Source organism: Sodiomyces alkalinus (assembly GCF_003711515.1).
Source record: "Sodiomyces alkalinus F11 unplaced genomic scaffold SODALscaffold_2, whole genome shotgun sequence".
Taxonomy (NCBI): Eukaryota; Fungi; Ascomycota; class Sordariomycetes; order Glomerellales; family Plectosphaerellaceae; genus Sodiomyces; species Sodiomyces alkalinus.
In genome coordinates, this window is record NW_021167080.1 from 2226380 (window position 1) to 2242804 (window position 16425).

The 16425-nt window shown below is 54.2% G+C and overlaps 7 protein-coding genes across 7 annotated transcripts; 4 read left to right on the top strand and 3 right to left on the bottom strand.

Moving 5' to 3' along the window:
- Window positions 1–201: 201 nt before the first annotated feature.
- SODALDRAFT_338277 (ribosomal L37ae family protein) lies at window positions 202–1168 on the bottom strand (the record flags this gene model as incomplete). Its single annotated transcript, XM_028612763.1, has 4 exons — window positions 202–265; window positions 353–376; window positions 441–613; window positions 1151–1168. The coding sequence occupies 4 exons, from the start codon at window positions 1166–1168 to the stop codon at window positions 202–204; spliced, it is 279 nt and encodes a 92-aa protein (XP_028468307.1).
- A 686-nt stretch (window positions 1169–1854) lies between these two features.
- Window positions 1855–3859, top strand: SODALDRAFT_290789 (saccharopine dehydrogenase). The gene is made up of 5 exons (XM_028608651.1): window positions 1855–2133; window positions 2209–2352; window positions 2537–2882; window positions 2952–3508; window positions 3591–3859. Exons 1-5 carry the CDS (start codon window positions 2079–2081, stop codon window positions 3746–3748), a joined length of 1260 nt encoding a protein of 419 aa, XP_028468308.1. The 5' UTR covers window positions 1855–2078; the 3' UTR covers window positions 3749–3859.
- Window positions 3860–4105: 246 nt separating this feature from the next.
- On the top strand, window positions 4106–6329 carry SODALDRAFT_330227 (DUF155-domain-containing protein). The gene is made up of 3 exons (XM_028611152.1): window positions 4106–5485; window positions 5561–5912; window positions 5972–6329. The coding sequence occupies exons 1-3, from the start codon at window positions 4355–4357 to the stop codon at window positions 6043–6045; spliced, it is 1557 nt and encodes a 518-aa protein (XP_028468309.1). The 5' UTR covers window positions 4106–4354; the 3' UTR covers window positions 6046–6329.
- A 163-nt stretch (window positions 6330–6492) lies between these two features.
- Window positions 6493–7946, bottom strand: SODALDRAFT_97585 (hypothetical protein). The gene is made up of 2 exons (XM_028615832.1): window positions 7496–7946; window positions 6493–7404 (listed from the first exon to the last, which is right to left on the bottom strand). The coding sequence occupies exons 1-2, from the start codon at window positions 7802–7804 to the stop codon at window positions 6598–6600; spliced, it is 1116 nt and encodes a 371-aa protein (XP_028468310.1). The 5' UTR covers window positions 7805–7946; the 3' UTR covers window positions 6493–6597.
- Window positions 7947–8892: 946 nt separating this feature from the next.
- Window positions 8893–10837, top strand: SODALDRAFT_338280 (T-complex protein 1 subunit theta; the record flags this gene model as incomplete). The annotated part of the gene is made up of 4 exons (XM_028612764.1): window positions 8893–8951; window positions 9065–10457; window positions 10571–10744; window positions 10820–10837. 4 exons carry the CDS (start codon window positions 8893–8895, stop codon window positions 10835–10837), a joined length of 1644 nt encoding a protein of 547 aa, XP_028468311.1.
- Window positions 10838–10854: 17 nt separating this feature from the next.
- Window positions 10855–11731, top strand: SODALDRAFT_97642 (hypothetical protein). The gene has a single exon (XM_028615833.1). It carries the CDS (start codon window positions 10957–10959, stop codon window positions 11413–11415), a length of 459 nt encoding a protein of 152 aa, XP_028468312.1. The 5' UTR covers window positions 10855–10956; the 3' UTR covers window positions 11416–11731.
- A 316-nt stretch (window positions 11732–12047) lies between these two features.
- Window positions 12048–15890, bottom strand: SODALDRAFT_273260 (von Willebrand and RING finger domain-containing protein; the record flags this gene model as incomplete). The annotated part of the gene is made up of 6 exons (XM_028607889.1): window positions 12048–13278; window positions 13355–14063; window positions 14126–14361; window positions 14441–15116; window positions 15189–15551; window positions 15692–15890. 6 exons carry the CDS (start codon window positions 15888–15890, stop codon window positions 12048–12050), a joined length of 3414 nt encoding a protein of 1137 aa, XP_028468313.1.
- Between the last annotated feature and the right edge of the window lie 535 nt (window positions 15891–16425).

Here is a 16425-nt window from a genome sequence, read left to right on the forward strand (position 1 = left end):
GTGGGGGGGGGGATAAAGAGTATTGTTCGTCAAGTGTCCATTTTCATTGCTAACCATGTGGTCCGTAAGGGGTAGCTGACCGAAGACCCATCTGACCTGGAGCATCTTCCAGATGATATAGGCTGCATAACCCGAGGATTTTCCCATACACCGCCCGAAAATGCAAAGCAGAACCCATCCCGCAATTCCAATGCCCCTTATTTAGACTTCCGCAATTTCCCTTAGACGACGCAGAGTCGAGCGCATGGCAGCGGCGGCAGGGGTGCTGTGCAGAGCATGTTAGTGGATTGGTCCAAGTAAGGGAAGGTAAGCAAGGTCAAGAGGCAAAGCCTTCGTCGGGATAGCAACATACGCAACGGTGTAGGCACCTCCGGCACTAGAGCAATCGTCAAGTCAGCACGGTGAAGTTCAAAATTCGGAGTGTGACGCTAGGGACGTACACAGTCTTCCTGCAGGACTTGCAGTTCCAGATACCGGTGGAGTGGCGCTTGACGGTGGGCTTGCCGCAGAAGGTGCAGGTGTAGGTGGCGTGCTGCGAGATTTCCATCTTCTTGACCTGCTTCCTCAGCGAGGCACCATATCTGGTACCGTACTTGCCGGTGACGCCGACTTTCTGCACAGCTGTTAGCTCACATGCATGAATCCAGTGTTTGCGCTTCCAAGACTCAGCTGCATGTCGCGCCGGTCCCAAAGCCTGCGCCCCAAGTCCTCTTGTGCAATGTCTGTGTTGTATGGTAGTCAATAGATGCTTGTTGTCGAATTCAGGCGCTTCATTTTATGCCGGGCTCTGTTGGACGTCGACAATTGATGTTGTGGTCGTAGGTCTTGTTTTCGTTACGCCTTTCCACGTTGGCTGAGACCCCATCCATCACCCAGGCATTCGATGGCACATGGAACGGGTTATGCTCCCAAGGCATGGTCCCAGAGACATGACTCCGTCCCATGGTCTATCGCACGCCGCATGTCTTCGACGGAAGCAGAATGCCTCCGAAATTGGCTATACCCGTCATGTCGAGAGGTCTGGGAACGTCTCGGAAATTTGCACTTGGGTACTTGGACGCAGGCATGAGGAGATCGGTGCGCATGAGAGGAGCGGCCTTGCAAGCGAGGTGCAGCACGGAGCACGAGCATGAGATTAAAGGTGACGAACCTTGGTGCGCTTGGCCATTTTGTCGAATGTGAGGAGAAAGTCGAGGTTGAGTGGGCGGCGATGAGGTGGTTGAAAATGGCGGGTTGGTACGGCGTCGGCCTCGTCTTTGAAAGAATTTTGGGTGTAGTGGTGGGATTTCGGCAGTAGGGCTTTCTGTGCGTGCACAGACCAGGCCTCGATTGGCAGCCAGCATAGGCCTCGAGGGGTAGCTTATGTAAACCCGAAGTCTTGTTCACAGGACGTAATTACCTATTCAATGTCAACCATAAGGGATATTACATAATACTGGGAATTAGGTACCTAAGTACTTCGATGCGTAAGCGTTCCCTTGCCTCGGACTCGCAACCTTGAGCTTTGAACCAAGCAACTAAAAATCCTGGACGAAACGTACCAGCTCCGGAGCGAATGGATACTTAAGGTACCTAGGTAGGAAAGGAACCATTGCCGACAGATTATAGTGTATTGTACAAAGTACGGATGCGTTCTGCACAGATGGCGAGCACCTGAGATAGGTAGGTAGCCTGCATGGATCCGTACCGTCTCCTCTCCCTGGTAGATACCTAGATACCTAGGTACAAAAGTTCCTTTTTATTATGTCTCCGTGTTTGCGTCTTACAGGTGTCAAATGCCATCCTCAGGTAATTGACAGTACACGCCATTAAGGCTGAATCATGACGTCCGTGATCCTTCAGCGTGTTTAGGCAGTGGCCATTTGTGGTACGACCTAGAGGAAACGTACGATCCAGCCTTTCCATGTAGACCTGTTTTCCTTGATTGATAGCTATAAAACCTGTTGAACCCACAAGGCGGGTCGACTCGAATATCATCTCTCTGGATCCTTGCAATTATCCAACCACACTGCTCAGTGTCTTATTATCCTTCCTCGATCCCATTGTAATCGCAAGAAAGAAACCGAGACGCCGCGAACATGTCCTTTCGAAACCACGATCGCCAATATGACCTTGTCGTCTTCGGTGCGACAGGTGAGCTGCTTGCCCTTGCTTTCAGCAAAGCTCTTCTCACTACCTAGACTGACATTCTTATTCGCACACTGTAAGGCTATACCGGCGCGTTGACAGCGGAACATATCACCGCCCATCTACCGTCCAATCTGAAATGGGCCGTTGCTGGTCGTTCAGAAACCAAACTTCAAAACGTCATTGCCGAATGCAAGAAACTCAACCCCAACAGACTTCAACCAGGTGCGTCTCACAGCTCCTCATCTTAGCATCTCTGCAGCCAGAGGCGCTTACGGTGCTGGGACTGGCCAATGATTTCGCGGCAATGGGTCGCATTCAGTGTTCCCGCCCCCCCAAGACAAAGGATATCTATGTTGCGGGACTCCCAGGGCAGGCAAAGAACTGACCAACTGTGGATTCCGAGTAGAGATCGAGATCTGTAACCTGAATGGCGCAGAGCTCAACGCTCTCGCTAAGAAGACCTTCATCCTCATCACGGTAGTGGGACCATACTCCCAATACGGCGAGCACGCGTTCCGCGCATGTGCTGAGAATGGCACTCATTACTTCGATGCTACCGGCGAGGTCCCCTGGGTCGCGAAGATGCTTGCCAAGTACGAGGACGCCGCCAAAGCAAGCGGCGCCATGATGTTCCCTCAAATGGGTCTCGAATCGGCTGTGCCTGACCTGATTACCTGGTCGTTGGTCGAGATTATCCGCGAGAAGCTATCGGCCAAAACTGGAGATGTCACACTCTCGATCCACAAGATGAGGTGAGTTGCGCTCACGTGTTGCTTCTCCGCCCGCTGCTTTTCTCCTGACACATCTCGCCCTCAACCTAGTGCAACGCCATCGGGAGGAACACTGGCAACCGTGTTTAACCTTTTCGACCAATTCTCCCTGGGCGAGATTGGAAGCGCTTTCCGGCCCTATGCCTTGTCTCCTGTTCCGAATCCCAGAAAGGTACCGTCCCGCGACACGCTGGTGACGAAACTGCTCGGAGTGCGTACGATTCCCGAGCTAGGTACTCTCACGACGTCGGTCGCCGGGACTACCGACACGAGCGTCGTGCAGAGGTCATGGGGTCTCCATGCCTCGCTGCCGTCCAGGCAACAGAAATCGTATGGCCCCAACTTCTCCTTTGTGGAGTTTTATAGGGCCCGGAGTTGGTTCCACGGTATTCTCGTACATTTCTCCCTCGCTCTCCTCGGCATCGTTATGGTGACGCCTCTTCGTGGCATTGCTCGGAAGTTCGTCTCCCAGCCCGGAGAAGGCCCAGACAAAGAAACCGCCAGCAAGGAAGAGATGGAGCAACGCGGCATCGCCATACCTGATGTAGAGCCCAGACCGGACCAGATTGCCGCCAGCCGTGCCTGGTACAAAGGCAGCATGTATTATCGTAAGTTGAACATCGTCACGAGTCCTTTCCCTTCTTGTCCAATTCCGACTCTTGTTCTGCTCCCGCTGACGACTCCTTGCAGTGACTGGCATTCTGCTATCAGAAGCTGCCCTGACCGTGCTGGAGGATGATGTAGATCTACCTGGCGGTGTCTTCACCGCGTCTTGCCTGGGACAGCGATACATTGACAGACTTGACGGAGCTGGGTTCAAAATGGAGACCAAGTTGATTCCCTCATAGACTGTATACCAGGGTTTCATACAACACGTCTTGGCTTCTTAATATCGGTAACACTATTTTCAATTCAATCACCAAACTGATCTCTCACAATTGTATCCGGACGAATACAACTCTCGTCATTGAGTAGGTAGCACAGCAAGGTATTCTGTGCTTTGTACTTACAATGTACGGAGTACAGACGATACGGAGTACAGTCCCTGTGAATGTGCAAACTTTATCCGTACCTAGGTACGGAGTACTCCGTAATCGCGAAAAAAAAGAAACCTAAGCAGAAGTGGGGCTTCCAGAAATTCCCATACAGGTAGACAATCCGAAGACAGTACGGAGCAGTGATTAATATCTTGAGGTACTCCATACATTAGCTTGCAGCTGCAGTTTCAGACGTCATCAATGAATGGGCTTCATGACCAGAACTGATAGGATATTCTCTGAGCCCATCTCAACACTGCAATCCAGAATAGACGCGAGAAACAGCAACCACTCCCGTGCGACATTGCAATAGCTCAATTGGCTGATCTCGTGGCGTCCCATTTGGACCGAGCGCAGGACACTCCGATTCTCTGATTTTTCCCTGGCTGATTGTCCTGGGTTACACAAGTGCCTGAAATGGAAGAACAGGCGTTATCTGTTCCGTCAGATGCCAGCGACACGACGCCTCTCCTCCATTCAATATCAGCACCCGATACCGCCCCTGCGCAACCGAGAGTCACTCGAACTGTCACTTTCAACCCGAACCCAGTAACCAGAACCATCGAGCCAGCGCGCCAGCTCGAAGTCCCGAGGCAGAGGGCGTCCCATTCTTTCCAACTGCCCAACAGTCCACGGGCCATCGCGGCCATCAATAATAAGCTACGTAGGAGGAACAGCCACGGCTCTGCTACTGCAGCGAACCTGCCAGCTCCGGTTGGCTCCAAGATCGGCCCCCAGAGAAGCAGCAAGAATGCCCAGAAGCTCAAGCTCCTCCCCACGCCAGAACCGGGCGAGGAGAGCCCCGACGAGGAGAGCGGGCGAGACGTCTATTCGCAGTATACACGCATCAAAGACCCGACGGCGAGACGGCACGCCGCGAGGTTAGGAAAATCGGATCGGGACAAGTTGCCACGCGTCACAGCATATTGTACAGCGAACCGCTACGACATGGAATCTCTCAAGCGGTTTCTCAAGGGGAGGGGTAAATTGAGAGGCGCGAACCCCAAGCTTTTCGACGAGTGCATCTACACGCCCTACAGCTACGAGAAGAGCGTCGAGGACAGGCCGGACCACGCCACTGGCGGCGGCCGGCCGGATCCTGTCCAAACCTACGAAAGGAGACACTCGACTGGTGAATACCCGACAGACTTGTCCCGCAGCGACCTGATCGACCTGCAGTCCGAAAACCGACAAGACTCCGGCTTTTCCGACGGGTTTCATCACGACGGCGCCCGAGATGTGGACGTGGATCGCGAAGAGGGTCCCGATTTCGACACCTACATCCACACCCCGGAAGTGTTCCTCTTCGACTACGGCGTTGTCGTCATCTGGGGTATGAGCATTCCGCAGGAACAACGGTTTCTCAGGGAGATTGCCAAATTTGAGGCCGAGAAGCTCGCCCCGGATGATGTCGAGACAGAGTTCTTCAACTTCTACTATACGAGGGATTATCAACCCCGCATATACAACGACTTTATCACGCTACGCGACAAAAACAACTACATGACAAAACTGGCCATTTCTCACGCCCTCGCCCAGAGCGTCAAGGTACGTACGCATCATTACCCCCCCTTCCGTTCCTCGATAGAAATCGAACCGGCGAATAGCTGATAGCGCTTTTAGACCTCCCTCTTTGAAGAACTCATAGCTTCTACCATTGAAGAATGCAAAGACATCCCGACGAATATCGCTCTCACGGGGAAAATCGCCCTCAGCCGGAAGCAGATCAACATGCAGATCGGCGAACTCTTCATTCTCCGTATCAACATCCATCTGAACGGTTCGGTTCTCGACACCCCCGAGTTCTTCTGGGTTGAACCCCAGCTCGAGCCCGTGTACGATGCCGTCCGCAGCTACCTTGAGATGGACCAACGCGTCCACCTCCTGACGGAACGTCTCGATGTTATCGGCGACTTGCTGGCTGTACTCAAGGAGCAACTGAGCCACGGCCACGGCGAAAAGTTGGAGTGGATTGGTATGTCTTGATTTATCCCTAAGAATGACAGGACCACGCTGACTTGGCTTCCTCTCCAGTCATCGTCCTCATTGCTGCAGAGATACTTGTCGCCGCCATTAATATCGTTGTGGACATGTATGTTGGGGAATGATACCTTCGGAGATTTTTTATTTGGGGGGAGGGGGAGGGTTCATTTCCTGAAGTGACGTGTCGCTACCCATCGGCCTATCTCACCGAAAGCAGACAACAGGCACGTTTGGTCTTTCCTTGAATATGTGTTACAAAACGGTATGGGATGGCGGGAAAGCATGCTTTGCCCTAGGGTTTTTTCCCTTCCTTTTTTTCTTCCTTTTTTTCTTCTTTTTCTGTTTACAGTAGATAGCTTCGCTTCACGGCGCTGGAGCAATATAGAGAAATACTTCGACACCCAAGGAATCGTGATATGCCGATGTAAGACCTTCGCCTTCACTTCTCGTAGGACGTCTCCTGAATAATACGATATGCTGGTACACAACCAGTCGCTTCCATTTCCGTAATACCTGTGCAGTGCATATGGTATAGCAGTTGATGTTAGAAATACAAAACCTTGGGCTAACGTGGCGGCTTTTCCTCCTCTCCACTAGCCCGAGATTCTCTCCTGTTCGCATCCTGAACGCCAATTCGTTCTATCCGATGTTCTCATTCCCTGTCACCGGTGCCATTATCACTCCTCCTCATTCTCCCCGGAAGGCTTGTCCTTAGTCTCGCCCTCGCCCTCGCCCTCGCCCTCGCCATCATTATCATCCATTGTCATTTCCACATCCTCATCCTGCGCGGCTGGGGTAGCATTGTCGTCAGCGGCCGATCCAGACTTGGCTTTATCCGCTGCTGCGTCAGGCCCTTCACCCGTCTTCACATCGTCTTCCACATCTTTCATGGTCTCCTCGGGGGCGGCGGCCGGCGACTTGACATCTTTCTTGTCGTTGTTTCCACCGTCAGATGCGCGCTCTGCTTCAGCATCACCTTCATGTTCGTCCTTTTCCTCCTGCGCCGGCGCCGGGGCCTTCTTGGTCTTCTTCTTAGCCGCGTCGTGAGCCTCTTTGTCTTTCTTATACTGAGCCATGGCCTCATCATGGCGCGTCTCGAAGGGCTTTTTCTCGCTCTCGGGCAAGTCGTCCCAGTTGCGGGCTAGCTCCTCGTCGACCGACAACTCGGCCTCACCGCCCTTCTCGTTTTCGTCCTTCTCGTCGCGCTTCTTGAGCATTGCGGGGCGAGCCTCTTCACAATACATCTCGAATGCGCTGGGTGGTTGTTTGGGTGCCTTGGGCAAGCCGTTCGTGGCGCGGCGAGAGGCGGGAGCGGCAGACGAGTCGGCTACGGTCTGGGAGAAGGTCTCCGAGGTGGGGGATAAGGTGGCCAGGTTTTGGCTGATGAAAGGGGAGGCGTCGCCGGCCTTAGCGGCGTCATCAGCGCTGGGTAGCAGAGAGGTTTTCCGGTGACCACGCTTGGTACGCAATGGTTTTTCTTTCGGCTAGGGTCGGGGTTCAATCAAGTTAGTAACAGCAACCAGGGGGGATGGATGCACAGGGCCGGCTCTTCTTTAGCCCAGGTTTGCCTCTTACAGTTGGCGGAGGAGACGGACTGCCTTCCGAGTCCTCGACGTTTGTGCTAGTGCGGCGACTCAGCTGCTCGAGTAGGAAGGCGCGTTCGACGCGTGCCTTTTCGATCTGGCGCTTCCGACGCGCGAGGCGGAGGCGGGTCGCATCATTCTCCTCTTCGACTTCATTGATGCGCTGCTTCAACTGGATGCACTTTCTTCGGTACGCTTCCTCGACAGATGGGGGCAGGGGCGGCGGAATGCCTGTCAGGTCGATATCCGGGTCAGCTTGAGGTTTTTTCTCTTTAGGCTTTACGACCTTCTTGGGAGGCATTTTGGTGGTCGATCAGGGTGGCCGAAAAGAAGACGAAAGGTGATGAGGAATCGTAGGATCGGTAGGGGAAGACGAGTTAAAACATGCGCCGGTCTTTTTGTGTGTCGAGAGACGGGGATTACAAGAATCGGCAATGCGTATATGGTTATAATAGACGGGTAAAAAGGTTTTTGGAGCTGAGGTTGAGTGGAAGGTGCAAACGACCGACTAGACTGGTATATCCATGAAGGATGATAGACAGTATAAGGTTGGTAGGTACCGTAGGTAAGGTACCATAAGGTAGGTATGTCCCAAGTAGTACTCCGTACTCCATACCTCACCTTAGATGTGGAACTACGCCGGACTCTGTATTGGAAAGCGCAAACTCACCCTTCGAATGCGGAGCCATGGCAAGGGATTGTATGTGTCGAGTACATACGACAGTCGGTGTCCTCTACTAGATGTGGAGTATCCGAGACATAAGCTCTAAAAGGTGATGTAGTGCTCAATGGCATGAAAACGAAAGATGGGATGGGGGAAGCAATGATCCTACGGATAATGTGTTTGGGAGCAAGCTACATTTAATCAATAAGGTAGCTGGAGGTTTGAAGCGAAGTCTGCAAGAGCCCATGGTGATAGCACGCCAAGTTGAATCGAACCGCCTGGCACGACTTCTGAGTCCAATTGAGCATACAACCAACGTAAGGTTCCGTATGCGTCCTAATAATTACCTTAAAAACTTCGTACCGTTGGCTCGGCAAGTGACAGGTGAACCGGGTACCTCGTCGAGGAATAAAAGTCCAGGAAAAGTACCTTGTACTTTGTAAATAAATGGGAAATACGCGTACCTAAGGTTGAGAGCCTTACTCAGCATGGGAGCCTACCCACTTGCCTCTCCGGGACAGTAGGTAAGGAGGTGCTGCCATTTTTTTCGTGATTATATGATAAACTGCGATAACCTCATGCTTCTGTTGTTACCCTACCTAGTGAGCCAGGAGACAGAGACTACGGATACAAGCCTCCCCAACGTGAACCCCGAAGCTCAAGACGACACAACGCTCCCTCCCCTTTCCACATTTCCGTGAACTGCGAGTGTATATGCTGGAAATATGTCGTTGAACATTCCCAACGCCCCTAATTCGGGCCTGTTCAAGCAGGGATACAACAAGTCGGTATCCCCCCTCTCTTCTGATATACCAACCTTCCTCTCCAAGCTCTCACTCTACAAACCTCCCCCCCCCAGCCCATATACTGACATTTGAGGGTTCTGCCCTCCTATAGTTACGATTCTGAGGATGGCGCTGTCCTACGTAATATCGACGCCTGCCGGGCCATCTCGTCGACCGTCCAGACCTCTCTTGGCCCGTTTGGCCGCAACAAGATCGTCATCAACCACCTACAAAAGATGACGTTGACCTCCGATGCCGCCACTATCCTGCGAGAACTCGACGTCGTCCACCCTGCCGCCAAGCTCCTCGTCATGGCCAGCCAGCAACAAGAGGCCGAGATGGGCGATGCTACCAACCTAGTTATCGTCCTGGCCGGCGAGCTCCTGCGCAAGGCCGAAGACCTTCTACGCATGGGCCTCAAGACGTCCGACATCGTCATCGGGTACGAGAAGGCGCAGAAGATGGCCCTCGACGCCCTCGAGGAGCTCTCGGTCGACAAGGTCGACGACATCCACTCGCAGGAAGAGCTGAGCAAGGCCATCCGCACCGTCGTCGGGAGCAAACAGAACGGCAGTGAGGACTTCCTCGCCGACCTCGTCGCCGAGGCCGTCCTGGCCGTCCTTCCCAAGAACCCGGCCGGCTTCAACGTGGACAACATCCGCGTCGTCAAGATCATGGGCGGCAGCCTGGAGCAGAGCAGGGTGGTCCGCGGCATGGTCTTCCCCAAGGAGCCCGACGGCACCGTCAAGAAGGCCCGCCGCGCCAAGGTGGGCGTCTTCTCCTGCCCCATCGACATGGGCCAGACCGAGACCAAGGGCACCGTCCTGCTGCACAACGCCCAGGAGATGATGGACTTCACCAAGGGCGAGGAGAACCAGCTCGAGACCGCCATCAAGGAGCTGCACGACGTCGGCCTGCGCGTCGTCATCGCCGGCTCCACCGTCGGCGACCTGGCCATGCACTACCTCAACCGCTACGGCATCCTCCTGATCAAGATCCTCAGCAAGTTCGAGCTCCGGAGAATATGCCGCGTCGTCGGCGCCACGCCCCTGGCCCGGTTAGGCGCCCCCATGCCCGACGAGATGGGCTCCATCGACGTGGTCGAGACCCTCGAGATTGGCGGCGACCGCGTCACCGTCTTCCGGCAAGAGAACGACGTGACCAGGACGGCGACCTTGGTGCTGCGCGGCGCCACCCAGAACCACCTCGACGATGTCGAGCGAGCGGTGGACGACGGCGTCAATGTCGTCAAGGCCATCACCAAGGACCCCAGGCTCGTGCCCGGCGCCGGCGCCACCGAGACACAGCTCGTCGAAAGGCTCACGGATCTGGGCGAAAAGACGCCTGGTCTTGCCCAGTACGCCATCAAAAAGTACGGCGAGGCCTTTGAGGTGGTTCCCAGGACGCTGGCCGACAGTGCCGGTCTGGATGCCACCGAGGTCCTCAGCAGGCTGTACATGGCGCACCACAAGCAGGACGACTGGACGACAGGTGTCGATATTGAGGTGAGTTGTCGATAAGAAGATTCTCAAACGAACTGCATTGTCTTTTTTCTTTTTTAAATATATATATGAACCCCCCCCCCCACTACCGGACCCTGGCTAACTCTCTTCCCCAGAACGCGGATGGTACGGGTACACTAGACGCTCGGGAGGAAGGCATCCTTGATCTCTTGGCCTCCAAGAGCTGGGCCATCAAGCTAGCCACCGAGGCTGCGCGGACCATTCTATCTGTCGATCAGATCATCGTTGCTCGGCAAGCGGGTGGTCCTAAGCCCCCCGGTCCTAACCCTGTAAGTTCTCTCCCTCGCCTGTGATCATGATTCAAAAGAGAGGCTTTTGCTAACCGTGTTCTGTCCTCTGCCAAGAACTGGGATGAGGACTAAATAAAAATACATTGGCAATTCATGGGATCGCCTCTGGCTGCAACAAAAAAGAACCGCGCGAGCATGATGGATGGGGTAGAACAGGGCATGTCTTACATAGATTGCCATAATCGAGGTGAATGAAACCCATGATGAGCCGCCCGACTGGGTTGAGAACGTGTGTCCAAGACGCCCACGTTCACAGTGTAGATTTGTCTTTCGCCTTCCAACTTTCTGTCTCTTCCTTACATTGTCTTCCATTGACTGCGCTTGAAGGATGCGATGGGCATGGCCACAGGCAGTCGAATATGCTCGAGGAGTCACTTCTAGGCATCATCGCCTATGGAGAGCATTGTCTAGCTGGGTGCCTGCCTGACAGGAGTGGAAAGCTCTCTCATCATGTTTATATCCCACACAGAATGCATCGAGAAATGAAATCGACTTGGATCAAAATACCAAAATTTGGGCATTCTTGCGCACTGCCATGTAGGAAAAACCATGGCAAGCTCCTTTACTATTTACCCCCCCAAAAATCCTCTCCATTTCATGGAAACTTCTCTTCCTCATCTCCACCGCCTTTCCACCCACGCCCTGCCTAACCCAGCAACCCTCCAATGCAAAGAGAGTCAGGCCTTTTTCACGCATAACAACCTCGGCAAGACACATAACTGGGAAACATGTACATAGGTCAACATATACATGATGGTCATGGCGTAAATGAGACAAAGAAAATTGTTCATGGAAGAAAAGAAGAGCAAGAAGAAAAGAAATAAGAAATAAAGGACGAGAATAATAAAAATAAAAAACGCCAACTGCGTGGTATCTTCCCTTTAGGCGCATCACAAAGCAGCCAGTAGGACAGAGTCTAGCGCAACTGCGACAGAGACCTTTCGAAATAAAAGGCAAACGAAGAGGTATCAGGGCAAGAAACAAGTCGAGCCTAAGAATGCGGTAAGGGGTATGTATGATAAGACGAACTTGAGCGATGGTAGTGAACAGGCCGAATATGCATCGACTATAAAGAACAAAGCAGCCTTTAGGGAAGGGGCAGATCCCAGTGCGCCGCCATCGCTGAACTGATGTGGCCGGGCTGGTTGTTCCCGTATATAGGCAGGTATTCCACATGTGCCAAGTAATATCGAGAAGAAGAAGAAGAAGAAAAAGGTATATCGACGGGTCTGCTGTCCAACATAAAACAGAGACCCAAGTCAGGTCAGGCCAGAGAAGACGCTCACGCTTCTTCCATGATGCCGCCTTCGCCCCCGCCCTCGTCTCTCCACTCGCGACTCCTTTCCGTCAGTCGCTTGGCGCCACTAACGCGACTCGCCCAGATGGATTCGATGGGCGTCCGGAAGGTGAAGGCACGCTGGGAACTGATGACGCCAATGGCTTGGAGGACAGCTTTTCGACTGTCCCGCCCAAAGACCGCAGGGTGATTGATCCACTCGAGGCTATTTTCGAGCTCGTTGTCGAGCGCCGAAACCGTGCTTGCGTCGATGCCAGAGCACAGGCCGAGGCCGTCAGTTGAGCGGGTGCGCCCAATGCCAGGGGCCGGGAAGCGATCCATGGCAGATGAATGTACCGACTGCGTAGGCGAGGGCGAGTGCTTCCTGTCAGGCGTACCGGAAGCCGATGAGCTCTCGTTGCCCGGGTGTGGCGTTGAGGGTTGAGATCTCGAGCCAGGCATTGGAGGGACGGGCGGTAAACCCCCCTTGCCGAGCCCCTTGAGGATCGATCGCGTCTCGTTGAGAAGGGTGTGCGCTCGGTCATGCTGACCTCGTGACACGAGGGTCAATGCCCGGGTGAGCATGTCCGACGTCAGAAGCTCCATCCGGCGCTGCACGATGCTCGGGTGGGGTGGGATGGGGGGTGAACCTGTCCACGAGTTCTTCTGCTTCGACGACTGCGCGGGTAGCATTGTGATGGCCAGCAGCGTCGGTCGCGGCAGATGGGAAAGAGTTCCGTCCCTCAGTATATCTCCCCAAGCCAGGTCGGCCTGGATTAGAGGCACTTCCTCAACCGAAGCGACCCTCTGCTCGTCTCCCTCCATTGACCCACCCAGAGCCTCGAGACCGGAGACAATGTTGTCCCAGGGGTCCTGCGGAAGCTGCTCCTGGGATGCGTTATCGGGCACGATGACCAGTTGGACGAGAATATCACGCTTGTCCCCAAACCGGAGATCACCAAGAGAAGCCTCGGCGTCCCGGCCTGTGGCTCGCTTCGTGATTTGGAGGGCACCACTGATCTTATGGAACTTGGCAGGGGACCCTTCGGGCAGCTTGAGTTTGAGCTTGACGTTCTGATGAGATAACGACTGCATGGCCCCGAGGCAGCCGGCGAGGCATTCCCGAAGCATCATCCAATCTTTGACGTAGGTGTAGGAAGCCTTGGTCCGTGTTGACAGTTCGATCATGGTGTCTGGTTTATGGGTCATTCCTAATCCGAACGAGTGGATCGTGATCCTTGCAGTGAAGTGAATGGTCAGCAAGCATGAATCGGATCCGAGAGAAGAACCCTGGCCTCGCCGTTTTGACTTACTTGGCAGCTTCAGCTCTCGACACCACAAAGTCGACGCTGTCGGCGTCGGAGGTTGAGGCATCGCTGATAAGCATGATGGTCGCAATGGCGTTGTTGTACTTGCGTTGCATGAGCAGGTCCATGGCCACATTGGCACCCTCTACCACGTCGGCCCTGTGACTCTTCTGGCCGATCGGCTTGATCGAAGACAAGATATTGCTCCAGCCCGGCCAAGCTTTGGTGGTCATGCCAACCAGAGGCACACCGCCGCCTCCAGACCCGAAGGTCACTAGACCCATGCGGTCTCGGTCGCCCAGAGTGTGAATCATGAACCTCAGAGCATCGCGAACGAGGTTAATCTTGACTCCTTGCATCGAGGACGAAATCGGCACAACCACGACCACGTCTATGGGAACATGGATTGTTGAAGGGATGCTCTTTTGCAACGTCGTGTACTCGGTCGGCGCAGTGTTGACCGACCTGGCGCCACCCCAAGACGACGTTGCTGACGATGACACTCGTTGGGGGCGTGCCCGTTGCCATTCTTCCTCTTCTGTTTCGGAGTACTCGCCACGGTCGTACTCCGGACTCCGAACAGGCGGCGTCTCCACGGCGTTCAAGTCGAGCAGTGCTTGTTGCCAGAGTTTCAACTGGTTCCGATTTTCGAATCGCAAATGGAACTGGGGGAGCTCGGCAACAGACAGGCTGAGGGTGAGAATGTTCTCGTCAACTGTGGGCGGTCAGCAATTTATCCCTTCTACACATGATTGGCGGGAACAGTGCAGGACTCACTGTTTCCCGTCTCGGAAACCTCGTTCAGATGCTTCTTGATGAGGATAGAGCCTTTGAGGGTACATCGCGTCGCCTTCTTCGGCTGCCCGTTCTCGTCCCACTGATTGGCATGCTGTGCGATCCTTTTCTCCTTTACACAAATGAGCATCTCGGCGAATAGGAAGCACTCGAGTTCCTGCCAGGAGACCTTGTCCTTGCCAACTCTCAGCGTGCCGTACAGTCGTAGTTTGCCAAACCTGTGTCGGCTGTTAGCATACTCTGCTAGGTGCGAGAAAGGCGAGTGTCCTTCCCCGCATTGGCGGGTCTACTACGTACTTTCCGAGGTCAAGGCCGTGCCAGTTGTCGACTCGGTTTCTCAAGTTCTCCGTGATCTCTTCCAAAACCTCAGCTGACTCGTATGGATAAAAACGCGGTGCACTCCGGGCGGGAGACGGTGGCCGTGCGAAGGTGTCTTCGATCTTTGCCGAGATTGGGGGGATGGGAGGCGCGGCGCCTAGGTCTTCTGGATCCGGCCTCCACTTGGTATCGGGAACTTCCACGGTGACCAGGCAGGTCAACGTTTGCTGTTGCCTCGATCTATTGATGGTTGGGAACTCGGAGCGCACTGTCACGGTGGGAGTTGGAATCGGGTTCCGGGTGATTCCCCGAGGGCTAGCCGGGGTCGTTTCCATGGCTTGGACGTCGAAATCGTGGCGCCGGGGCGCCTGTCCATTCTGGGTGTGCGCCGTTTCCGGGTATCCCCCAGAAGAAGCAACGCCGGTCGTTTCGCTGTCGCTGCGAGCATGTCTTGTCGATGGCCCGTAACGTCCGGACGAAGGTCCGTCTCGGTCCCTGGCGCTTCCCCGTGCCGCACCATCCCTCCCGTGAACCGAGGCCTGTCGTTGGCTCGACTCCGTTTGGGCATCCCAGTGTGGCGTTGGTGTCGGCGTCGGTGTGTGATTCGACCTCGTATCACTGACAGACGCCGATCGCACCAGATGGCTAATCTTCTCTGAATCGAGACAAACGAGACATTAGTACTTTCTTTCCAGCCCTGGGCCGAGGTAGGAGCTCAAGGACTCACCGATATCCAAAACATTACCACCACGGCTCGTATCTAGATGTAGTGGCGCATTGCATGTCGGGCAGTATTGGGATTCAAACTCCCGGATAAACTCATAGAAACACGCCTCATGAGAAACATGGGAACATGAGAATTGTAGAATCCGTTCACCCCGGAGAGTATGTTCGAGGGGTTCTTCACAAACGGCGCATTCGCTCCCCACAAAAGTCCGTTCGCGTCGATTTCCCCTCCTGTCGGTGTTGGTTGTCATGGTGGCGGCGGTGCGAATGGTGTGTGATGTGCTTTCGGAAGATCGCCCCGAGCTGATAGAAGCGTTGGAACGGTGGGCAGGTCCACGAAAAGTGCCGGTAGCTATCGATTTGGCTAAATGGCGGGATGGAATCGTCAGCATCCGCGTAGTGAGCGCAAGACGGGAACCGCCAAAGCGGGAGACATATATGTGGAAAGACGAGCCGTGACAATCACCGCGCTGCCACAGATCGAGTCATGAAACATTCACTCACCCTTTTCAATTGATACTGAACCATCCAGTTCGTAGTGGTTGGCCCCTGTCGCAGAGTACTTGGGTAACTTGGGACTGGCACGCCCCAAGGGGTCAAGCAAACCGAAATGAGCGTCCCTCCTAAGCCCAGGGGAATCAGCGTAGGCAGCAGCGCTGGCACTTCCGTAACCCTTCGGTCCCTTCCGCGATCGACTAAACATGAGGCGCTGCCAGCCAACGAGGGTTAGTCGTAGATGGCGATGCTGAAATCAGTTACCACGCCAACAATGAAGTCTTTTGAGCGGATGCAACAACCCTCGGATTGCCGACAAAGACGTTTTCAAGAGATGTTGAAACAGGAGGACTCTTCAAGACTGCAGCTCCAGATACATCAAGGGTTTGTAAACAGTTGCGGAGATGCCGGTGCTCTTGGTGACTTTCTGGAGGAATGGCTGATTGATTGGTTTGATTGTTAGGAAGAAAGGACGCAGAATGGTGATGAGTGTTAATTGTGTTCTCGCGTTGCTGTCGGTGAGTGGAACGAAGCACCTAGCAAATGGTGACAAGGTTATGTCCCTGTCCGGAAGTATCCAAATTTGCTGTGAATCTGCAAAGGCTCGGCAGGCTTTAATAAGGCATGGTTGCAAGTCGTTTCTGTCCCAATCGTGGAGTCCGGGAGTCAACTTTCTTCTGTCTGGAAGAATGGCGTGAAAGACGGCGCGGGGTACCAGGAGTTCAGAATGGTCAGGCTGGGTA